General features: G+C 44.4%; 1 protein-coding gene across 1 annotated transcript in view; it reads left to right on the plus strand.

The window, feature by feature from the left end:
• The window catches only part of LOC139274963 (kelch-like protein 1), a 334,700-nt gene that overhangs the window by 157,262 nt on the left and 154,236 nt on the right, over window positions 1-23,202 (plus strand). The window contains exon 5 of the mRNA XM_070891749.1: window positions 19,990-20,176. Within this exon, the coding sequence (XP_070747850.1) occupies window positions 19,990-20,176 (187 nt within the window). The remainder of the gene's footprint in view (window positions 1-19,989; window positions 20,177-23,202) is intronic.

A 23,202-nucleotide genomic window follows, 5' to 3' on the forward strand; every position in this document is an offset into this window, starting at 1 on the left:
TTTGCTGAGATAAATTGTGAGCAAGACCAATGATTCATACAGACTTGCAACAACTTTATATAGCGCCTTTAATGCAGTAAAGTGTCCCAAGGTGCTTCACAGGAGCATTATCAGAAAACATTTGACGCCAAGCCACAAAAGTAGATATTAAGACAGGCTTGTTCAAAGAGGTAGGTATTAAGGAGTGTCTTAAAGGAGGATAGAGGTTTTGGGAGGGAATTCCAGAACTCAGGGCCTACGCAGCTAAAGGTACAGCCACCAATGGAGGAGCGATGAAAATCAGGGACACACAAGAGACTGGAATGGGAGGAGTGCAGGGAGACTATAACAAAAATAAGTGCAAAGAGGGTGAACAGAGAAACACTTGGTAATGGGAGCAATAGTTAAAACCAGAATTTTGTTTTCAGTTAGTGAAGGCTTTATCTTGGTGGTCTGCTTACTCAAATTACAGATTGTTCCCACAGGTTGCTCCTGGAGTGCGTATACATGTTCCACATTGTTCTCAACTGGATTAAGAGAACATTGCACAAAGCTTGAGATCGCCTCATTTTCCAATCTCCTGGTCACAGAAATTTATTCTGGTGCAGATATACTTAAACTAAGGGCCATTTAATTATATGGGGGGAAAAATGAGAAAATAAATGACAGTTCTCTTTTTAAAAGCAAAATACCGTGAATGCTGGAAATACTCAGCAAGTCGAGCACGATCTACAAAAGAGAGCACCAGAGTTAACGTTTCAGGCTAATCCCCTTTCATCAGAACTGAAGATGTTAGAAATGAACAGCTTTTAAGCAAGTGCTAATCCTGGGAAAAAGTGGAGCATGGAAAGAACAAAAGGGAGAGGTCTGTGATCGGGTAGAGGGATTAATGCAGGAATGGATAAATAACAAAAGGGACGATGGTACGATGGTGCAAGGCAAAATGAGCTGATAATGAGATGAGTACAGAAACAATGGGCCCAAATTTCCCCATGAGTTGCACCGTTTTTTTTTGGTATAACTTGATTTTTCTGGTGTATCTTTTTAGTTGCAAATATGGCCATTTAATTTGCAGCAGTGTAAGTGAGTTAGTTAGGTTTTTTGTTAGTTCAGTCTTTTTTTCAAAAGGGGGCGTTCCCAGCCACTTACACCATTCATGCCAGAAAAAAGTTGTACTAAACTAACTTAGGGCAACATATGTGTCCAATTTTGTCCGCACAGAAAGACTTTACTTACAGTTAAGGAATCGGCGCAAGTAACTACATTAAAGCACCACCAAGCACCAAACAAAGCACAAAAAGTAATAAGCAATTAATTAACAAATAAAATAGAAGGAATCCTGTCCCTAAAGCACCAAGACCAAAGTAATAAGCAATCAATAAAAAACACACAAAAAAATAGAAGGAACCCTGCACCTAAAGCACCAAGATGAATCAGTAAATAACAAATAAAAAATAGAAATCCTACCTTGGGGAACGCAGTGGGCCACTGATGAGGGAGCCCATTTGGCCATGGCTAGGGACAGCGTGCTTCAGCCTCTCCCAAACAGCTTGCAGCGCGCCTTTGTGGAAACAGCCTGCCAGGAGCTACTGCACATGCGCGCAGACTCTAGTGCGCATGTGCAGAGGTCCCGGCACTGTTTTTAGCACCGGGACCTGGCTCCACCCCCAATCCATTGGGCCACACTGCGCCACGACTGAGGAGAGGCTGGGGAGTGGCCAAATTATGGAGGTCTTTTTTCGGCGTGCTTGGAGGCGGGCAAAAGCAGCGCAGATCGAGTGAGGACGCCAGAAAAAAAGGTTAGGGAAATTTGGGCCCAATAGATGGGTACAGAGGAGATGTAAATAAGTGCAACAGAAAAGCAGAGGAGGTGGGAAGCATGGAAAACCTGGCCATGAGAGGGCTCCCTTTGCCCTGGAATGTGATGGAAGAAATGTTGGTTGACCTCAGGGGTGTGGACTGTCCTTGTTAGCAGTTAACCTCCTTTCTCCCCTGCTTCACAACAACACGTTTTCAGTAAGCATGAGACTTCACAGTAGAGTATTCGGAACAGACTTTATTGATACACAATGAAAGGTGATGGCCTTCGACTGTATACTGAGAGTGGCTTTTCCCAGTTTCTGCATCTTTTGAGAATGCTCTGAAAACCACGATCCGTTGTACAACATATTTTGACCACATCAAAGGAAAATGTCATAGATAAGACTGTATGACCTATCTGTTCCCAAACCTTTGGAAAACAGACTATTCATGTAAACAGTTGCAGTTTATTTATTTAAGAACTACTTCCCTTCGAAACATGACCTCCTCAAATGCATTTGCTACTCCTACTTTATTACCTACACTTACTTCCTTATACAAGCATTTTACATATCAGAAGCCAAGCAATGCATTCCTTTTACAAAACTTCAAAGTTATCATGCTGCATTTTAGAGTCCTAATCACCCCGTTTTTGCCCTGGAGCTGCATGAATGGCGCTGGTGAGGTCTCCAGTGCCCAGCTGCGATCCTCCAGTCCGTTTTTGCTGCGGCGGTAAACAACACCACTGGGAAGAGCTGCGCAGGTGTGCGACGCCCTTGGTTCTGACACCGGCGCGAGTTTGAGCTCCTGCCCGGAAGTGCGCCCACGGTGACCGCCTGGGAAATCATGGCGGTCCACTGATCCCGGCGACGGAGAGGAAGGTAATGGACTGCAAAGGTTAAGTGCGAGTGTTCTTTTAAATTTTTTTGAGATTGTGGTGAATGTTTTTCTGCATTTTAAAAAAAGTTTTTCATCCCCCCCCCGCCCCCCCTCCCTCCCCCCCACAGGCCCTTCTCAGAGCGCTCCTAGGCCAGCACTTTAATTTGTGAGTTTCCCATCCCTATGCTAAGAGAAGTGTACAACATTTTCAGGCCGATAACTTTCTCGCCCCGCCTCCATTTTGGCCCTGAAAACAGAAAAGCCGAAAATCCAGCCCATCATGTTTATATCTTGGCGGGGGAGCCTGTTGCTTTCAGATACAAAGAAGTTCAACTGTTAATCCTTAACTCCCCAAGGTGTCCAACATACATCTCTCCAGCATGTCCAGTAGTCCTCTGTGTTAATCACACAAAATATATGCTGCTTATCCAGTGTACGTTCACAGACTATGCTATAATAAAACTACTGTGCTTATCCAATTCAAATGAAGTCAATGGGCCCGAAAATTGGTGGATTACCGCCCGCTGCCGCTGAGTTTTCTCGGCGGTTTCCCTGGTTTCTGGGCGGTCTCCCCTCCGAGCGAGTCTGGTGGAGGACAGTCTCAACGGTCCTTTGGACGGTACTTGGCTGGAACTTAGCTTTCACCAATTTCAGGCCCTATAGCTTTTGCTGCAGCTATCAAGTGATACTTCATCTTCTGGACTCCCTCATAGTTCGAAACTTGTAATATCTTTTGATATAGCTGATTATAATTGAATACTATTAGATTACTTGCGTAAAACATTCTATATGAGCTTAAGTCAAGCATAAAATATTGGAGGAATGGAGCATGATATCTCTTAGTTCACTTTATTCACGTCTATTTGGCAGTTAGGTACAAGAAACCCTTAATAAGATGATGTCTGTATGCTTGTTCTCTTAACATTATTCAGTTTCATTTGATTTACTTTAGATTGTGTATCAGTGAAGCCTGTACCAGGCTTTCTTGTTTTGTCTGCTAATCCTTAAAACATGTCGTGTAGCTGGTGAGCTATATAAATATTGATTGATCACTGAAAAGTATGGCTGTTCAGGTTGAGGAATGTAGCTCTATCACTTTGCCACATTGATGACAATGCAAAATGTTTGCCTTATCACCTGTTAGCTTAATATTGTATACAACAGCATTTACAGTGCTTACTAACCTGTCAGTGGGTATTCAGTGACTGCTTCAAGTCCGCAATATGCATCAACGACCATTGTTCCTTTAATAAGTAACCTGTATGTCCTTGCCACTTTAATTAGCTCCATCAAAGGACATAAAAGAAGGGCTTGCATTAAAGTCTTCAAAGTAACAAATTGAAGAGCATTTTCAATAACAGGGAAACAGGTTCATTCAGTATCTGTTGTCTAAAACGAAGACTTCCATTTATATAGAGCTTTCATAACCACCAGATGTCCCAAAGTGCTTTACAGCCAATGAAGTACTTTTTTTGGCAGTATAGTCAATGTTGTAATGTAGAAACAGCAGTCAATTTGCGCACACCAAGCCGCCACAAACAGCAGTGCATTATGCTGATTGAGGGATAAATATTGACCAGGACACCGGGGATAACTCCCCTGCTCTTTTAAATAGTGCCGTGGGATCTTTTACATCCGCCTGAAAGGGCAGACTGGCTCACAGTTTAACGTGTCAGTACTGCACTGGAATATTGTCCTATATTTTAGTGCTGAAGTCTCTGGAGTGGGGCTTGAACCCACACCTTGGGACATATTTTATGGTTTGAAATGAAATACAAAATGGCAAAGTGAGAGACATTTGTTAAAGATGAATAAAAGAACACTTTCTTATTGCCTGATTGGAACTTGGTTTACCCCCTCCAAACCAATTGCAGCATATTTATTCTTGGGCTCAAATAGCACCATAGTTAAGATAAGACCATCTTTCAAACAACATATAGGGCTCAATTTTCGCAGGTCATTTGTGCCGTTTTTTGACGAGCACCATTTTTTATGGCGTAATTATTTAATTCACAGTTTTCCCCTGGAATCTGCACCAGCGTAACTGCTTTAGTTACGACTTTTCCAGCTTAGGTTTTTTTGACATTTGACGTTCAGTAATGTCTGCGCCAGTTTTTAGCATTTTTCACAATTTGCCACCAAATTTTTATCCTAGGTCCGTGTATCTGGCCACTCCTGAAAAACCTTCTGGTGAGTTAACAGAAAGCAGCGCACATTGAGAAATCGGCGCTGAAAGATGCCGTTGTTTTTCATCAAAGTTTTTGGAGGGAGTCTCTAACACTAGAAATGTCCATCATAAAGTTAAACTTTTTTTTAACCTTTCAACGGAGTGCATGGAAGTTTCTTGGATTTCTGAAGTTTTCATTTTTTTTTACTTACACGCCCCCACCGATCTTCAAGCAGGGCTGGAGGGTCGTAGCATCGGCTGTCAGAATCGGCCCCGCGCCTGGACATGGGCTCGGGGCTTGGCTGAAAAATCAGCCGGGGTGGGGAGCGGGGGAGGTGGTGATTGGAAGGCTGCTGCACTGGGTACAAGACTGCAATAAGTTTTTAGGGGTGGGGGGTTGAGAAAGAGAGAGAAGGGGAGAAGTCACAAGACTGCAATTAGTTGCGGGGGGGTGGAGAGGGGGCAGGAGAGGGAGGAGAAGTCACAAGACCTGGGTGTGGTCCGTCCATAAAGACATGTTGGAAAGAGAACAAAGAACGTGTCCTTCCTGATTTCCTCCCATTTTGAGCTTCTTGCAAAGGTGAAATTTAACGATGGGGGCAATATTGACAATGCCCTTCCTTGTGCATGCCTTCTGCATGATGGTGCTATGTAGGAGGTAATTGATTCAACGTCATCGCATGAGAAACATCAGAGCCCATAGGGTGCTGGGCAGGAGGCCTTATCCAGGTATATCGAGAAAGGCTATCGTACCTGCACCTGAATGATGCAGACTGTGCAGAAGGCTGCATTTCCGCAAAGAAGTTGTAACTGAGATCTGTGAGTTGGTGAAAGCAAACCTGCAACCTAGAAGTGTCAGCAGACTGCTTTGTCAGTTGAATTAAAGGTTACAGCTGCACTTTTATTCTATGCCTCCGGATCGTTTCAAGCTACAACTGGGGATGTGTGCACCAACTCTCAACATGCAACACATGTCTGCATTTGGCAAGTGACAGCTGCAGTATATGCACGGAGGAATGATTAAATGAAGCTCCCCATGACCGCCCACGCAATGCGTGACAGGGCTGTGGGCTTCTGCAGAATTTCTGGCTTCCCATAGGTACAGGACTGCATTGATTGTACCCACATCGCCTTGCGAGCATCTTTGGAGGATTCTGAGATGTACAGGAACGGAAAAGGCTTCCCCTCCGTGAATGTACAGTTTGTGTGTGATGACATGCATTGCATCATGTCAGTCGATGCAAGATACCCTGGGAGCACCCATGATGCATTCATCCTACGCAAGAGTGTTATATCTTCCAGAAGGGCAGAGCTGGCTACTAGGAGACGAAGGGTATGGCCTCGTCACCTGGCTCATGACGTCCCTACACATAACCCGGACGGAAGCTGACTGCAAATATAACATATTGCACATTGCGATGCACAGCATCATAGATTGAATCATTGGTATCTTGAAACAGCATTTCCGATGCCTGGACCATTCCGGAGGCTATTTGCTATACTCCCCTGAGATTGTCAGTTAGTTCACTGTTGCATGCTGCATGCTGCGTAACTTAGCCACCATGAGGCAGCAGTCGGCATCACGGACACGGACGAGAGTGAGTCCAGACCACGGGACGAGAGTGCGTCCAGACCACGTGGTGTCGCCTCAATGAAACAGAGGCATGTGTTGCCCAGCAAGGAAGACGACTGGGTTGGGGCAAAGGTAAAGGGGAGGCCGCTGAGAAGGCCACTACTTTCCAATAAGTTGTTTGCACTGTGTAACCCATGTGAGCGCCCATTTGTGGCAAATGATGTATTATTATGAGGAAAAGTGGAGGGCAGAGAAGCCCAAGGCAAAGAACAAAAAGGGCCACTGTACAGCAAAATTCTAAAAGGACAAAGGGTGTTAAAAAAGCAAGCCTGAAGGCTTTGTGTCTTAATGCAAGGAGTATCCGCAATGGGCAATGGCAGACATTTAGAGACCGCATGGATGAATTACAACAATTGTACATTCCTGTCTGGCGTAAAAATAAAAAAGGGAAGGTGGCTCAACCGTGGCTATCCAGGGAAATCAGGGATAGTATTAAAGCCAAGGAAGTGGCATACAAATTGGCCAGAAATAGCAGCGAACCTGGGGACTGGGAGAAATTTGGAACTCAGCAGAGGAGGACAAAGGGTTTGATTAGGGCAGGGAAAATGGAGTACGAGAAGAAGCTTGCAGGGAACATTAAGGCGGATTGCAAAAGTTTCTGTAGGTATGTAAAGAGAAAAAGGTTAGTAAAGACAAACGTAGGTCCCCTGCAGTCAGAATCAGGGGAAGTCATAACGGGGAACAAAGAAATGGCAGACCAATTGAACAAGTACTTTGGTTCAGTATTCACTAAGGAGGACACAAACAACCTTCCGGATATAAAAGGGGTCAGAGGGTCTAGTAAGGAGGAGGAACTGAGGGAAATCTTTATTAGTCGGGAAATTGTGTTGGGGAAATTGATGGGATTGAAGGCCGATAAATCCCCAGGGCCTGATGGACTGCATCCCAGAGTACTTAAGGAGGTGGCCTTGGAAATAGCGGATGCATTGACAGTCATTTTCCAACATTCCATTGACTCTGGATCAGTTCCTATCGAGTGGAGGTTAGCCAATGTAACCACACTTTTTAAAAAAGGAGGGAGAGAGAAAGCAGGGAATTATAGACCGGTCAGCCTGACCTCAGTAGTGGGTAAAATGATGGAATCAATTATTAAGGATGTCATAGCAGCGCATTTGGAAAATGGTGACATGATAGGTCCAAGTCAGCATGGATTTGTGAAAGGAAGATCATGCTTGACAAATCTTCTGGAATTTTTTGAAGATGTTTCCAGTAAAGTGGACAAAGGAGAACCAGTTGATGTGGTATATTTGGACTTTCAGAAGGCTTTCGACAAGGTCCCACACAGGAGATTAATGTGCAAAGTTAAAGCACATGGGATTGGGGGTAGTGTGCTGACGTGGATTGAGAACTGGTTGTCAGACAGGAAGCAAAGAGTAGGAGTAAATGGGTACTTTTCAGAATGGCAGGCAGTGACTAGTGGGGTACCGCAAGGTTCTGTGCTGGGGCCCCAGCTGTTTACATTGTACATTAATGATTTAGACGAGGGGATTAAATGTAGTATCTCCAAATTTGCGGATGACACTAAGTTGGGTGGCAGTGTGAGCTGCGAGGAGGATGCTATGAGGCTGCAGAGTGACTTGGATAGGTTAGGTGAGTGGGCAAATGCGTGGCAGATGACGTATAATGTGGATAAATGTGAGGTTATCCACTTTGGTAGTAAAAACAGAGAGACAGACTATTATCTGAATGGTGACAGATTAGGAAGTGGGAAGGTGCAGCGAGACCTGGGTGTCATGGTACATCAGTCATTGAAGGTTGGCATGCAGGTACAGCAGGCGGTTAAGAAAGCTAATGGCATGTTGGCCTTCATAGCGAGGGGATTTGAGTACAGGGGCAGGGAGGTGTTGCTACAGTTGTATAGGGCCTTGGTGAGGCCACACCTGGAGTATTGTGTACAGTTTTGGTCTCCTAACTTGAGGAAGGACGTTCTTGCTATTGAGGGAGTGCAGCGAAGATTCACCAGACTGATTCCCGGGATGGTGGGACTGACCTATCAAGAAAGACTGGATCAACTGGGCTTGTATTCACTGGAGTTCAGAAGAGTGAGAGGGGACCTCATAGAAACGTTTAAAATTCTGACGGGTTTGGACAGGTTGGATGCAGGAAGAATGTTCCCAATGTTGGGGAAGTCCAGAACCAGGGGTCACAGTCTAAGGATAAGGGGTAAGCCATTTAGGACCGAGATGAGGAGAAACTTCTTCACCCAGAGAGTGGTGAACCTGTGGAATTCTCTACCACAAAGTAGTTGAGGCCAATTCACTAAATATATTCAAAAGGGAGTTAGATGAAGTCCTTACTACTCGGAGGATCAAGGGGTATGGCGAGAAAGCAGGAAGGGGGTACTGAAGTTTCATGTTCAGCCATGAACTCATTGAATGGCGGTGCAGGCTAGAAGGGCTGAATGGCCTGCTCCTGCACCTATTTTCTATGTTTCTATGTTATCATATGGGATCGGGGGTACCTTACAATATGGCAGGCGAACACCAACCGTTCGTATATGTATCTAACAAAGTACTTGTAGCAAGTGATGTGTTATCACACAGGGTCGGGCGTGTTGTACAGCAAGCCAGAGTAGCGGGTGAACCCCAACCCGTTGTACATGTATCCAATAAGTTACCCAAGGCAGTAGCCTGCGTTCACAGGACAAAAGAGACGTACCAAAGAGTGTCTCAATATTTGCTCGAGTCAGACAAGCTGCCAATCTCACAGCTTTTGGAGAGCAGAGGCACTATTATCAATACTTTGTCTCGAATAGGTCTAACTGTCTGTGCACTGTAACATGATCCACCATGGGCCAAGCACTGAGAACGGCACTGATGCCCTTAGTTGGCTACCGTTGCCCACTACCGGGTGGAAACGGCGCAGCCCGCAGACCTGCTCGTTGTTATGGAAGTGCTAAAAAGTGAGGGGTCAACTGCAACGGCTCCCCAGACTAGCACCTGGACCAGCCAGTATCCCACGTTACCGCCTGCTAATGGCAAACTGCTAGACAGGATGTTGCAGCTTATCCGTCACAAAGACGTAATGCTCATCCCATTAGATTGGCCCCTATTGGGCAACCCTGCAACGTTGCAAAGAAAAGCAGGGAGGCTACACACAGTCGATGGTCCAGGGCCTCCATACCATGGCCCAGGATCCACCTGGCCTCCCGCCACTACTGAAAGTCTTAAGACCATATCTGCCACCCTTGGCTTGCCGGACCTTAGGGTAAGCGACAATAGTCCGGAATGGACAGCCCAAATCATAAAGCCGAGCACCACACGTGTCACGGTAGACTCCTCACAGACCTGGCTTTCCCGGGTGCTATGCAGTCACCGGACAGAATCACTCTGAACCGAGCCTTCCATTTGCTATTAGTAGAGAATGCACCATGATCGCACGGCTCCCCTATGCGACATCAGAATAAATGATGTAGACCATGATCATGGCCCCAGATGGGCTGCTAGCACTGTATTAGCCAAAGAGGGGAATGAAGTGTTTGTGATGAAAATGGAGTGTTTGTTGTGAAACCATGTAAGGGGCAAACGCAGAAAGCATGTGGACCAGACGAAACTGCGAACTACAGATAACCAGGAACCACTGTGAAAGGACTTGGCCCCCAGCGACCCACTAACACAATCGACCTCGCTGCCAACCTCGAGGATAAACCCACCATGTCTGACAGTCCGATCAGACCAGCAGCGCGGCTGTACAGCAATAATCCGACCAACTCACCCATGTCAGAACTTCAACTCAGCCGATCGACCCAGGAACGCAGAGCGCTTCAGCTTGTACATAAGACTTTGGGGGGAGTGATGTTATGTATGTATGTAAACCTCACCAATGTGTAAGACTTGCCAGCAGGGGGTACACCTGTGGGAGACCTAAGGGTCACCTGCACACCCTGGGCAAGCAGGTATAAAAGGCAATCTACCCTGCTGCTTCCTCACTCTGGAGTCACATTAAAGAGACCAAGGTCACAACAGTTTGAGCTGAAGATGTAGTCTTGTGGAGTTATTCTAAACGTAACAGTTGCAACAGTAACAATAATAATAACAGCAACAACAACAGCAGCAGCAAAGGCTGCGCCCATCTCTCCTCCACCTTATGCTAAGACCACCGGCCGTGCTTGTTCTTGGTGACTCCACCACCCCTGCCCGCAGGCGTTGGCGCAGTTTCTGGGGTTGGTACAAAGCTTATTCTTTCTAAGATCTCGGGGAATGCGCTGCGCAGCTGTTGGGGACGGGGGGGAGGGGGGCAGGCGGAAATGTGGAGGGCTCGGCTTGGGGCTCTGCAGAGGCTGGAGTGGGGATTGGAGTGCGAGTGACAGTTGATTCTGTCAATGGGTGTGTTCCCTTATTGCAGCAGCTAACTCCAACATGCTGTCCCTCATCCCTGACAGTGTCTCAGTGACCTGCAACATTCCTTCCCTCATGTTCATTGATAATGTTTGCACCACCTGTGAGATTTCCTCCCTCATGGTCACTGACATGGTTTCAGCTGACTGAGATATTCCCTCACTCATGATCCCAGATGTCGTTCCCATTTCTCGTGAGATTTCTGTTACTTCTCCCGACAGTCCCGCTACTTCATCACCCACCCCACTGAGGGTGTCCAGGAGTTATTGCACACTCATTGCCACCATCTGAACCACATCTGTTAGATCCTGCACCTCAGGAGAGCGCTGTGGAGCTCCCCTTCCCCTCCTCACCCTGGGTGTGCCTCGCTGCACGCAACCACTGGGACCCGCAGCCTTGGATGGTGGGGCCCTGGGTGTGCCTCACTGCACCACACCACTGGGACCCGCAGCCTCGGATGGTGGGGCCCTGGGTGTGCCTCGCTGCACCACACCACTGGGACCCGCAGCCTTGGATGGTGGGGCCCTGGGTGTGCCTCACTGCACCACACCACTGGGACCCGCAGCCTCGGATGGTGGTGCCCTGGGTGTGCCTCGCTGCACCACACCACTGGGACCTGCAGCCTCGGATGGGAGGAAACCATGGCATATCCCACCAACATTCAAACCACTAGTCACAGAAGGGGCTGCCACCTCGATGGGCGGCACCTACACCTCCTCCAAAGTCAGTGAAACAGTGGGGGCTTCATCAATCTCCATCCCCTCCCCCTCACCCCCATGCTCTTTGTTTGGAGGGTGGGATTGGAAGATGTTCTCTGCTTTAGGCTTGTCCTCGTTTGAATAATCTTTTGCATCGTTAGGGTTCACCTCAAGTTCTGCCAAATATAACAGAACACAGAGAAATGGTTAGCAGCAGGGGAGGGGGCAGAATGGGTGGCATGAGTAGGCTCACACAGCGCAGGCAGCAGGCTGATTTGAAGGACCACGATGAATGATAGCGCATTGCATCAATCGAAGCGTAGCTGACAGAGACATCACCAGGAACCAAAGCATGGCTAGCCCAACAGTACTTAACATTTAGCAAAGCCAGACTCTGGAATTTGCAGCACTTACCCTCTCCTGCGAGTGTGGGCCCAGCTTGTTCAGTTCTCCAGGAAGGACCCATCAAAGCAGCGACCCTCTCTTCCAAGGGTGCCAGTAGGTGCAGATTTGCCGGGCCTCCTCCTGTTCGAGTTTTTTCCCTTTTATTATGTGCCACCTTCCTCTGCAAAGATGAAAATGCAACTTTTTAGAGAGGGTGTCTTTCTGCTGGGTGGGACATACACAGCTGGTCACATTTACAATTGCAATTCCTTTGAATAAATGAAAATATTACTTGTACTAACTACTTGACCAAGGTCCTGCCACTTCTTTTTACATTGGCCTCCAGATCTCGTGGTGGTCACCACTGCACAGTAATCTTCCGCAACTTGGTTCCAGCGTTTCTTCATTTCTTTGGATGGAACTTTTATGTGACGTCTGCTGGTAGCCAGCTCCTTCCTGCCATCTGTTCTCAATGACAGTAACTAGTGCCTCCACTTCATCCTGTAAGAAATTCTTGGTTCTTACACCGCATTGCATCTTGTATTGCTGCAGATCCGATTTTATCCAACGCTCTCATAGAGCACTCCTTCTCACACAACAGGCTCTTTAAAAATGGCCGATTGCCAACCCGGAGCTGTACTGTGCATGTGCATCTGGTGAAATGACGTCAAAAAGTCCCTTTTTTTTGTCACGCATGCGCAGAAGTTGCGGCATCGTTTTTTGGCATAGACAGCTGGCTCCACCCCCCGAGACAACTGGACACAGTGCGCGGTGCCAAATTTGAATTATACATCGGGGAAACTTTGCAAAATATTTCTGCCGCGATTCTGGCCTAGGAAAATGGGCGTAACTCTGTGATAATACGCCAGAAAACAGGCTTGGGCAAAATTGAGCCCATACACAGTACAACATTAACAGCACAAAGCATAATCAAATATCGGCAAAAAATAGAAAGATACATACAAATTACAATTAGAAATGAGAAAACTAATCAAAGTACGTGAAGCATTATTGTCCAGTTCCTATTTCAGCAGCTCAAAATATTGGCCCCAATTTTAAGTCCAGGTGGATTCCCCGCTCAGGCCTGAATTAAAATTATAGTCGGGTCTCGATATCCTCGGGTCGCAACATGCAGATGTAAAGAAGGACCCTGTTGACTCTGGACACGTGTCCTTGCTGCCTGCTCGGTAGAATAGGTTAAAATTGCAGATGTTGCGATCATGGCGGCTTTCAGACAGGCAAGAGCCAGGGCGATTTTAACTGCCCAGTCGCCAGATTTCAACTGAGCGAGTAGGGTTAAAATCGCCCCCCAACTTTCGCTATGCATTCACATGAGTTTAGAACTGAGACACAAAGCACCAGAAGGGGATTCAGACCCGAATGATGATGTAGTTTCAACATGCTCGGCATTAATACAGGGTCTCGGGAGAAGCAGAGCAAGTGGCTTTTCATCATCATAATCACTTCCAGACAGAGGTAGAAGATGAGTTTGCTTCAGGTGTTGTTTTAATGAGTTTGTTGCTAAATAGCTTTTTCTCCTGCCTCTTCTAGTGTTTTTGTCGCTGTAAGAATCTTCGATTTTTCTTCGGATGTGTGATGAAATAATCACAAAAAACAGATGTAGCTTTTTAAAAAAAAAAACTCGACAATTTCATCCTGACTTGTGCCCACGACCTGGGGATATAAAGATGGTAGAAGAGATAGCAGAGCTCCTTCTGCATGTAGAGTACTGCCAGTATATATAAGGATATATTTTCAGGTTACCATTGCTAGTCGTACCAGAGTTTTGGGCGGGGGGTGGGTGGGGTGTAAAATCAGCCAGATATCAATCTTGGGTCAAGAAATTTGATACCAGTAAAAACGTGTCGGTGCCATGGTGGGCCGGTGTTAACAGCTGTCGGAAATGGTGGCACTGACAGGACTGGTACATGAGCATTAGACCAGCGCTAACTCACTGTTCTGGTGCTGCTCGTTCCGGCAGGATGCCCCAATGTAGCGTGGCCATAGTGTCATTGCAGCAAGAACAGTCTTCTCTTAAAGCAAGGCTGTCATTTGCGAAAGCAGTTCAGTCTCTTAAAGGGGAACTGCCTTCTGAAATTAAAAAAAGATTAAAATCTTGTAAAAATAGGCAGTTTATAGCCCTTAGAGCTCAACTGCCTGCTGGGAAAAAAAAGAGTGTTTGAAAAGAATTCCCAAATGAGACTCTACAGCTCTTAAAGCTAAATTGCCTTCTACACCTAAAATAAATGCTAGAAGTGCTTCAGCACAAACACAAATGGTTCAGCAACCCAGGGATGGGGCACCCAGCCCTGCATGTAGCACTCTAGCTGTGTTCAGGGGATCAGTACTGTAACACTCAAAGGTTCTCTATCCACAAGGGCCAGGAAATCCTCCAGAAAGAACAATGTGAGACCACATCACTGAGGCTGTCACTGCCAGCAGTGTCACCCCCATAACCTGGCTACAGAGCCCAAAGAAGCTACATGAGCTCAGATCAGTGGTCAAGGTCAGTAAATGCATCTTCAAAAACTAGCTCCTACCAGCTGTTTGGAACTCTCTTCCACAAACAGCAGTTGATGCTAGATCAATTGTTAATTTAAAATCTGAGATTGAAAGATTTATGTTAACCAAAGTAATTAAGGGATATGGGACAAAGGCGGTTGGTTATAGGTTGGGTCATAGATCAATCCATGAACTCATTGGACGGCAGAAAAGCTCAATGGACTAAATCGTCTACTCCTGTTCCTATGTTCCTATCTTGCCAGATCTCCAGTCATTATATGTCATGTGCAGGCTTCCAGCAAGGACTTAAGGCAGTCCCAAGGAGCTCTTGGCAAAAGTTTAATTTTTATATTTGAATATATTGATATAGTGTAATGGAATCCATATTGGTGTACAGGTAATGTCTCTTGAGTCTCACTTGGAATGTGTTGAATTCCCCCCAAACAAGACAGGTGGCAGGGCAGACACATCATGGGCTCACAGTAAGTCTGTATTTAAAAGGGGATCTGCAGTGTTTTGGTAAGAATTTCAAAGTGGCTTTTTCTAGTTTTGTGCTCGGTTTATTTTCCGTACTTATTTCTGTCTGTTCTTTGACATTTTGGCTAAAAGATTTAATTGTCTGCTTGTTTTTCTGTTGCTACAATTTCACTGTAGAAAATTGCCGTTCCAATGGTCATTTTTCTATTTAGAGGAAGACGGGGATGAGTGAAGGGATGCGAAGTAGGTCAGCTTGCATCTTAGGCAGACTTCCTGCATCTGCCCTTATCCACAAAACTGAATCTGCAGACTGAAGCACGCTGACCCTGGAATATAAAAGGTCATGAATTAGAAACAAGTATATTTGATAATAGGGATTTGTTAGGGCTAGGGTTCATGATGAAGTAAGGTCCATCTTATTGGGCCCAAATTTGCTCAGGAGTTGCTCCGGTTTTTTTTGGAGCAACTTGATTTTTCTGGAGTATCTTAAAAATCCCCATTTTGCACATTGAATTTGCGTCAGTGTAAGTGAGTTCGTTAGGATTTTTTTTTTGTTTCGTTTTTTTTTTCAAAAGGGGACGTTACCAGCCACCTATGCCCGTTTTGGCCATTTAAGCCTAAACAGCTAATAGTTGTTCCAAACTAACTTAGGCCAGCATATGTGGCCATTTGTAGCCGCACAGAAAACACTTGCGGAGAGTTAAGAAATCAGCGCAGGTAGATACTTAATGACTTGACTAAAGAATGTGAATAGGATCAAACAGCTATACAGGACTGACAAACTTCGCAAAGTTAATTTACTATATAACAGAAGCATTCATGGAAGCTTAAACTACAAAAATAAAAATAGTAAAGAGACAAAACATATTTACATTTTTTCAAAATATCCAAATAAAAAAATAGAAGTACCTCCTGCTTGTAGGAAAGTATTTTCAACAACAGGGTTAAGGAAAGTTTTGAGTAAGCTCATTAAAATTACTGGCTACTCAGTTACGACACCCTCTCCTGCCCCCCCTCCCCAATCAAAACTCTCCTCTCTTCCCCCTCCCCCCCCCCCCCCCCCCGCCAATCAAAACTCTCCTCTCTCCTCCCCCTGCCGGATCAAAATTCTCCTCTCTCCTCCCCCCCCAGATCAAAATTCTCCTCTCTCCTCCCCCCCCCCCCCCCCCCGGATCAAAACTCTCCTCTCTTCTTTTCCCTGGATCAAAACTCTCCTCCTCCCCCCCACCTCTCCTCCCCCATCAAAACTCTTAATGAAGAGCTTGGTTTTGATGAAGTGTTTGAAAGTAGAGATGTAACAAGACAAACAGATTTAGGAAAATAATTCAGAGCTCAGGAATGTGATGGCTGGTTTCCAAACAACAGGTAAGGATTGAAGTAGCTATTTGATCTTTTACACAATATAATATTCTCCTTTTTATATGTCATAATCAATTGTTATAACGTATGCTGAATGCCATTATGCTTACCACAGTTCAGAACCCTTTGACTGGTTTTCCACAGAACTCTTAACATCTCTGGCACATTGCAGGCTCCTACAGTGAACATTAGTCAATCTGTAGTTTGCAGATGTAGATGATTGATGTGTTGTTCACTAGGTCAAACAACTTCATCGATTCCATAGGGCAATCAACAGTAGAATGAGAGAACTATGTAACTTTTTTCCAGGGGATAGTAATCTTCAAATTCCAGGGCATTATTTTCACTCATGACTGTACGGGCAAATTACACCATTTCATACTGTTCATGAAATGCGAGGGCATCCGATTCATCCACATGCAGATTGTTTTTGACCATTACAAGAAGTTAATGGCTGCTTCTAAGGCATCAGTCATGATGCTTTCATGTTAAGACAATCCACCTTTCCAGAATGACTTGATGGGGAAAGAAATTTGCAAGGGTGGCTCTTGGGTGATCTAGGCTGCCATATTGAGCTCTAGGTCCTGACACCTTTGAGACAACAATAAAGAGCAGCCATCAGAGACAAGGCCCATGCATTCACCAAGATCGTTATTGAACACACTGCAGACATCTCGAACCAGAGCTTCTGCTGCAGCACACATCAAAGGGCACCTTCCAATAACCACCACCAGGATCTCTGAGACCATTGCAGTCTGCTGCATACTTCAAAACTTTGTCATGCAAAGAGGCAAATAGCAAGTGAGGAAGAGGACATCTATCCATAGCCAAGAGCAAAGCAAGACAAAGTTGAGGAGGCAGAAGATATTCCTGCTAAGCCATCTTTGCAGGCAACTAGAGCTATATGGCAGGATCTCATTAATAAGACCTTCATCGAAATGCCCTATCCACGCAATGCACACACAGTCCTCAACATGTACATAATGCAATGGCCAACGGTTCTCTCACCAACATTGGCTTCTGCACTAACTCAGCTATCACGACTCCCAATCCTTTATCCGTTAATATTTTATGTTACACCTGACCATGAAAATTCTCCCGACACAGTTGAAATGCACTGTAACGAAATTGAATACTCTGTAATTGATTGGTGTGTATGCCTAGCATTTGTTGCTCTGGTGCTTTGCTTTGGTGATGTTTTGGCTGCTGTGGAGCCTAACCTAGTGCTCTTTCTAGGTGCTGTCCCCAGTGGCAGGAGTAAGTGACTGCTTGGTGTCGGCGGGTATCTTTTGATTTGACCCTCTGCTTCTGTGCGTTGCATCTTGAGATGGTACTGTAACTGGCTCTGTTCATATCTGATCCACCTTCGTAGAGATGGAAGAAGCATAGGTGCAGAAGTTGTGGGTGTCCTGTCCAAATCGCAAGGAGATGCTATTCCTGGATTGAGCCATCATACAAGTAGATATAGGGCAGTCAATTCCCATAAAAGTAAGATGCCCAGACCGCTTAAGGGAGCAATTGATGCCCTTAAAGCCGCGAAGGTATACATGGCAGATTTGAATACATAATGATTCTCTCAGCTTTTATTATCAATCGGCTGGCAATTCACAATCGCTTCAGCAGCGCAGTATAATGACAGGTATCACCAATAAAATTGTTGCACTTCAGAAATGCAATATATGTTATAGAAAATAAAATCTGCCATAGAGAAAGTTACAAGCCTAACATTTAACCTTGAAGTTCTGCTGACATTGATAAACCATTTGAACTCTTCTTTCCTTTACGATTTCATCAGAACCGCTCGATTGAATTACAGCCTTGCAACTCCTTCCACAATACCCACTATAATAAAAACATAACATAAGAAATAGGAGCAGGAGTAGGCCATCCAGCCCCTCAAGCCTGCTCCACCATTTAATACGATCATGGCTGATCCGATCATGGACTCAGGTCCACTTCCCTGCTCGCTTCCCATAACCACTTATTCCCTTATCAGTTAATGACCCAGCTTCTACAGCTCTCTGAGGCAGCGAATTCCACAGATTTACTCCTCATCTCAGTTTTAAATGGGCGGCCCCTTATTCTAAGATCATGCCCTCTAGTTCTAGTCTCCCCCATCAGTGGAAACATCCCCTCTGCATCCACCTTGTCAAGCCCACTCATAATCTTGTATGTTTCGATAAGATCACTCTCATTCTTCTGCACACTTATGAGTAGAGGCCCAACCTTCTCAACCTTTCCTCATACGTCAACCCCCTCATCTCCGGAATTAACTGAGTGAACCTTCTCTGAACTACCTCCAAAGCAAGTATATCCTTTCTATATGGAAATCAGAACTGTACTGCATCCAGCTTTTCAATACCCCTCATAATCTTATACGTTTCGATAAGATCACCTCTCATTCTATGAATTCCAATGAGTAGAGGCCCAACCTACTCAACCTTTCCTCGTAAGTCAACCGCCTCATCACCAGAATCAACCGCATGAACCTTCTCTGAACTGTCTCCAAAGCAAGAATATCCTTTCGTAAATATGGAAACCAAAACTGCACGCAGTATTCCAGGTGTGACCTCACCGATACCCTGTATAACTGCAGCAAGACTTCCCTGCTTTTATACTCCATCCCCTTTGCAATAAAGGCCAAGATACCATTGGATTTCCTGATCACTTGCTGTACCTGCATACTAACCTTTTGTGTTTCATGCAGAAGTACCCCCAGGTCCCACTGTACTGCAGCACTATGCAATTTTTTTCCATTTAAATTATAATTTGCTCTTCGATTTTGCGAAGTGCATAACCTCACATTTTCCAACATTATACTCTATCTGCCAAATGTTTCTCACTCACTTAGCCTGTCTATGTTCTTTTGCAGGTTTTTTATGTCCTCCTCACATTGCTTTTCCTCCCATCTTTGTATCATTAGCAAACTTGGCTACGTTACACTCAGTCCCTTCTTCCAAGTTGTTAATATAGACTGTAAATAGTTGGGGTCCCAGCATTGATCCCTGCGGCATCCCACAAGTTACTGATTGCCAACCTGAGAATGAACCATTTATCCCAACGCTCTCTTTTCTGTTAGTTTGCCAATCCTTTATCCATGCTAATATATTACCCCCAACCCCGTGAACTTTTATCTTGTGCAGTAACCTTTTATGAGGCACCTTGTCAAATGCCTTCTGGAAATCCAAATACACCACATCCACTGGTTCCCCTTTATCCACCTTGTTCATTACATCCTCAAAGAATTCCAGCAAATTTATCAAACATGACTTCCCCTTCATAAATCCATGCTGACTCTTCCTGACTGAATTATGCTTTTCCAAATATCCTGCTACTGCTTCTTTAACAATGGACTCCAACATTTTCCCAGCCACAGATATTAGGCTATCTGGTCTATAGTTTCCTGCTTTTTGTCTGCCTCCTTTTTTAAATAGAGGCATTACATTTGCAGTTTTCCAATCTGCTGGGACCTCCCCATAATCCAAGAAATTTTGTTAAATTACAACCAATGCATCCTCTATCTCTGCCATTACTTCTCTTAAGACCCTAGGATAAAAGCCATCAGGTTCAGGGGATTTACCTGCCTTTATCCATTATCCTACTGAGTACCACCTCTTTATTGATTGTGATTGTGGTAAGTTCCTCCCCCCCATAGCCCCTTGACTATCCCCTGTTCTGTATATACTTTATTAGCAGTTACCTAGCAAATGTAGAAATCAATTACCTGAAGTTAGTTTGTTTTGTTTGTTTGTTTATTTATTTATTGTGTTACAGCTTTTGGCAGACCTTGAAAATAACGCTCTCTTCAAGGATGACCTGGAGTGCCAAAAACTCATTCTTGAAGCCATGAAGTACCATCTGTTACCAGAGAGACGACCTTTAATGCAAAGTCCAAGGACTCGGCCTCGGAAGTCTACGGTTGGAGCTCTGTATGCAGTTGGGGGGATGGATGCTAATAAAGGTATGCATTTCGGTGCAGTTTTGAAAGTTAGAACATTGGTAATTAAAGGCTAGAAATTGCTGTCAGCAGCATTAGTGTGATGAATACTTAACATAGAATCATGCAGCACAGGAGGCGGTAATTTGGCCCATCATGAAGGTGCCACGCTTTGAAAGATCCGAACATATTTGGATAACACTCCTCTGGCTGTTATTCGAACTGAAACACTTACAGTGGACAGGGGATTGTCATTGAATCCCATTAGAGTTTCCGCTTTGGGTGCAATCGGCGATTTTGCCGCAAATTATGTCTGAAATTGCACCTGCTTTTGCAAAGTGCTGTTTCTCCCCGAGATCCACTCAAACTCATTCACCGAACGCAAAACCTGCCATGAACCAGCGCAATCGGATGACTTTTTAAAACGTAATGTTTTTAAAGTAAATTTGCTTTCATAAATATTCTTTGATATATATTTAAGAATGGTAACTTGATAAAATTTGATTACTACAGCTGAAATTGGGTTTAACACAAAAATAAGCATTTTAAATCACAGTGGCAACCACCACCTGTGAGTAACTTGATTTTAAATACTAAAAATGACTTTACTTTGGCAAGCAGTAGTTAGTTCCGAAGTAAAATTAAAAAAAAAATAATTCAAATCCTTTCAAAACATGCCTATTAGTGTCCTTGTGCCCAAAATATTCAGCTTAATTTATTGCAGGCTCCTTGAAGGCCTGCAAACGAGTGCAGTTAGCAGAAACTCTCACTGATGATTAATTCACCCGGGGAGGGGAGGAGGAGAGTTATGTGGGCGGGGCCTGCTTCTAGCACAATGCTTTTAAAACTAGCAAAAAAGATCGCGGAAACGCGAGTTGTGCTGAATGTAATTTGCAGTCAAAATTCCGTGATCTTTTGCGCCGGTTACGGAGAATTCGGAGAATTGCGCCGAAAAAAACAGCGCCATCAAACGGTAACTCCAGACCCCAATGTTTATCTACATGTATCGTCAGCAGCAATTTCTGTCCTTAAAACTTACTTGTTTCTAACACATCACATCAAATAGTTAATATTGTGAACAGTGATTAAACAGAGACCAAGGTAAATAGATAACTGTAAGCAGAATGGCCACAACATCTCTAGTCCATCGCTGACCAGAGGCTAAAAGACTATTATAAAGATGAGATGCTTTTGTGGAATCACACTATATATCGGGTCGTCGACCCAAAACGATAACTCTCTTTTTCTCTCCACAGATGTTGCCTGACCAGCTGAGATTTCCAGCATTTTCTGTTATTATTTCAGATTCCAGCATCCGCAGTATTTTGCTTTTGCATATTGCATCTTTTTTTCTGTAACCTATTCTAATGGTGCTGCAATTTTGATGTGTATTCAAAAGTTGATTATGAATGTAGTATTCAGCTGCTCACTAGTTTATAGAGATATGAATAATGCATTAGAATCACTTCTCAACTGATAGATTAAATGAATATAAATGAAATTCTGACAAAAGATGTATTAAAAATATTTACCAAGGACAGTGAGAGAAGGTGAATTGATGGAACAAAGAAGTTAAAAGTGAAAGCAAACGGGAAAAACGTGTAACTGGCGAGCTGTCTGTAGAGGTAATGGATTCCTCATCTCAGCATTGTCAAATGCAAGAGGTGTTAAGAACATTATCAAAATTATGGATGAATTGCATAGCTATAATTAGGAACAAATGTGTCCAAATGGATTATTAGCATACAAGCGCATTCATGTTAAACTGATTAACAACTGCGCTAAAATAGTGACAGAGGAATTTAATCGAAACACATTTGTTTGTTAATATACGTCTTTCAGATGAGATGTCAAACCGAGGCCCCGTCTGCCCTCTGAGGTGGATGTAAACGATCACGTGGCACTATTTCGAAGAAGGGCAGGGAAGTTCTTCCTGGTGTCCCTCAACCATCACTATAAATTGTCTCCTAAAGTACTTTATTGGCTGTAAAGTGCTTTGGGACGTCCTGAGATTGTGAAAGGTGCTATATAAATACAAGTTTTTCTTTTTGCCTCAAATTGTTTCTTTAAAAATGGTTGACTAAGAGTTGAATTGTATCCTGTATATTTGTTATACTGGCTTAACACTAATGAAATCAGCTAGCCCAACAAAGCATGAGAAAGATTAATAAATGTTTTGCAGTACTATTTATCATTGTGGAGGTGCACGGCAAGGGGTAAGTGTGAATGTTATTTGCTAATATGGGCTTTCGTTTAAGCAATGCCTCGATTTCAAAATTCTCATATTTTCAAATCCCTCCATGGATTTGCCCCTCCTTACCTCTGTAATCTGCTCCAGCCCCACTTACCCCCAAGATGTCTGCACTCCTCTAATTCTACCCTCTTGAGCATCCCTGATTATAATCGCTCAACCATTGGTGGCCGTGTCTTCTGTTGCCTAAGCCCCAAGCTCTGGAACTCCCTGCCCAAACCTTTCTTCCTTCAAGATGCTCCAGTAAACATACCTCTTTGACCAAGCTTTTGGTCACCTGCCCTAATTTCTACTTATGCGGCTCGGTGTCAAATTTTTATCTCATAATACTCCTGTGTAGCGCCTTGGGACATTTCACTATATTAAAGGTGCTACATAAATTCAAGTTGTTGTTGTTGAAAAAATTCAGATAATATACAGGAATTCCTCTGTCAGTAGCTTCATTCCACCATTTCACCAAAACATTGACAAACTGACTGGGAGCGTTACGTTGTATACTTAATGCAAAGAGAGAAATTCCCAGGCCATTATGCTGGTCATGGTTCTGAGATTAACATTTAAAATTCAAAAGGAGCTTATTATGGGCTACCCTACAGGATGTAACCCTTTTAGCCACAGCATTGAGAAAACCAAACGGAATCATTAAATAGGGCTGATTTTAACCATGCCCGTCTGATGGGAATGGTGTGGGCAGCTGGTTAAAATGGCGACCATCAGCTTCCTGCTGCGCTCCTGATGCATTTTCCCCTGCCACCACTTTAACTGCTGCTCATTTGGCAGCGTCACAGCCACTAGTCGC

This window comes from Pristiophorus japonicus, chromosome 10 (genome assembly GCF_044704955.1).
Source record: "Pristiophorus japonicus isolate sPriJap1 chromosome 10, sPriJap1.hap1, whole genome shotgun sequence".
Taxonomy (NCBI): domain Eukaryota; kingdom Metazoa; phylum Chordata; class Chondrichthyes; family Pristiophoridae; genus Pristiophorus; species Pristiophorus japonicus.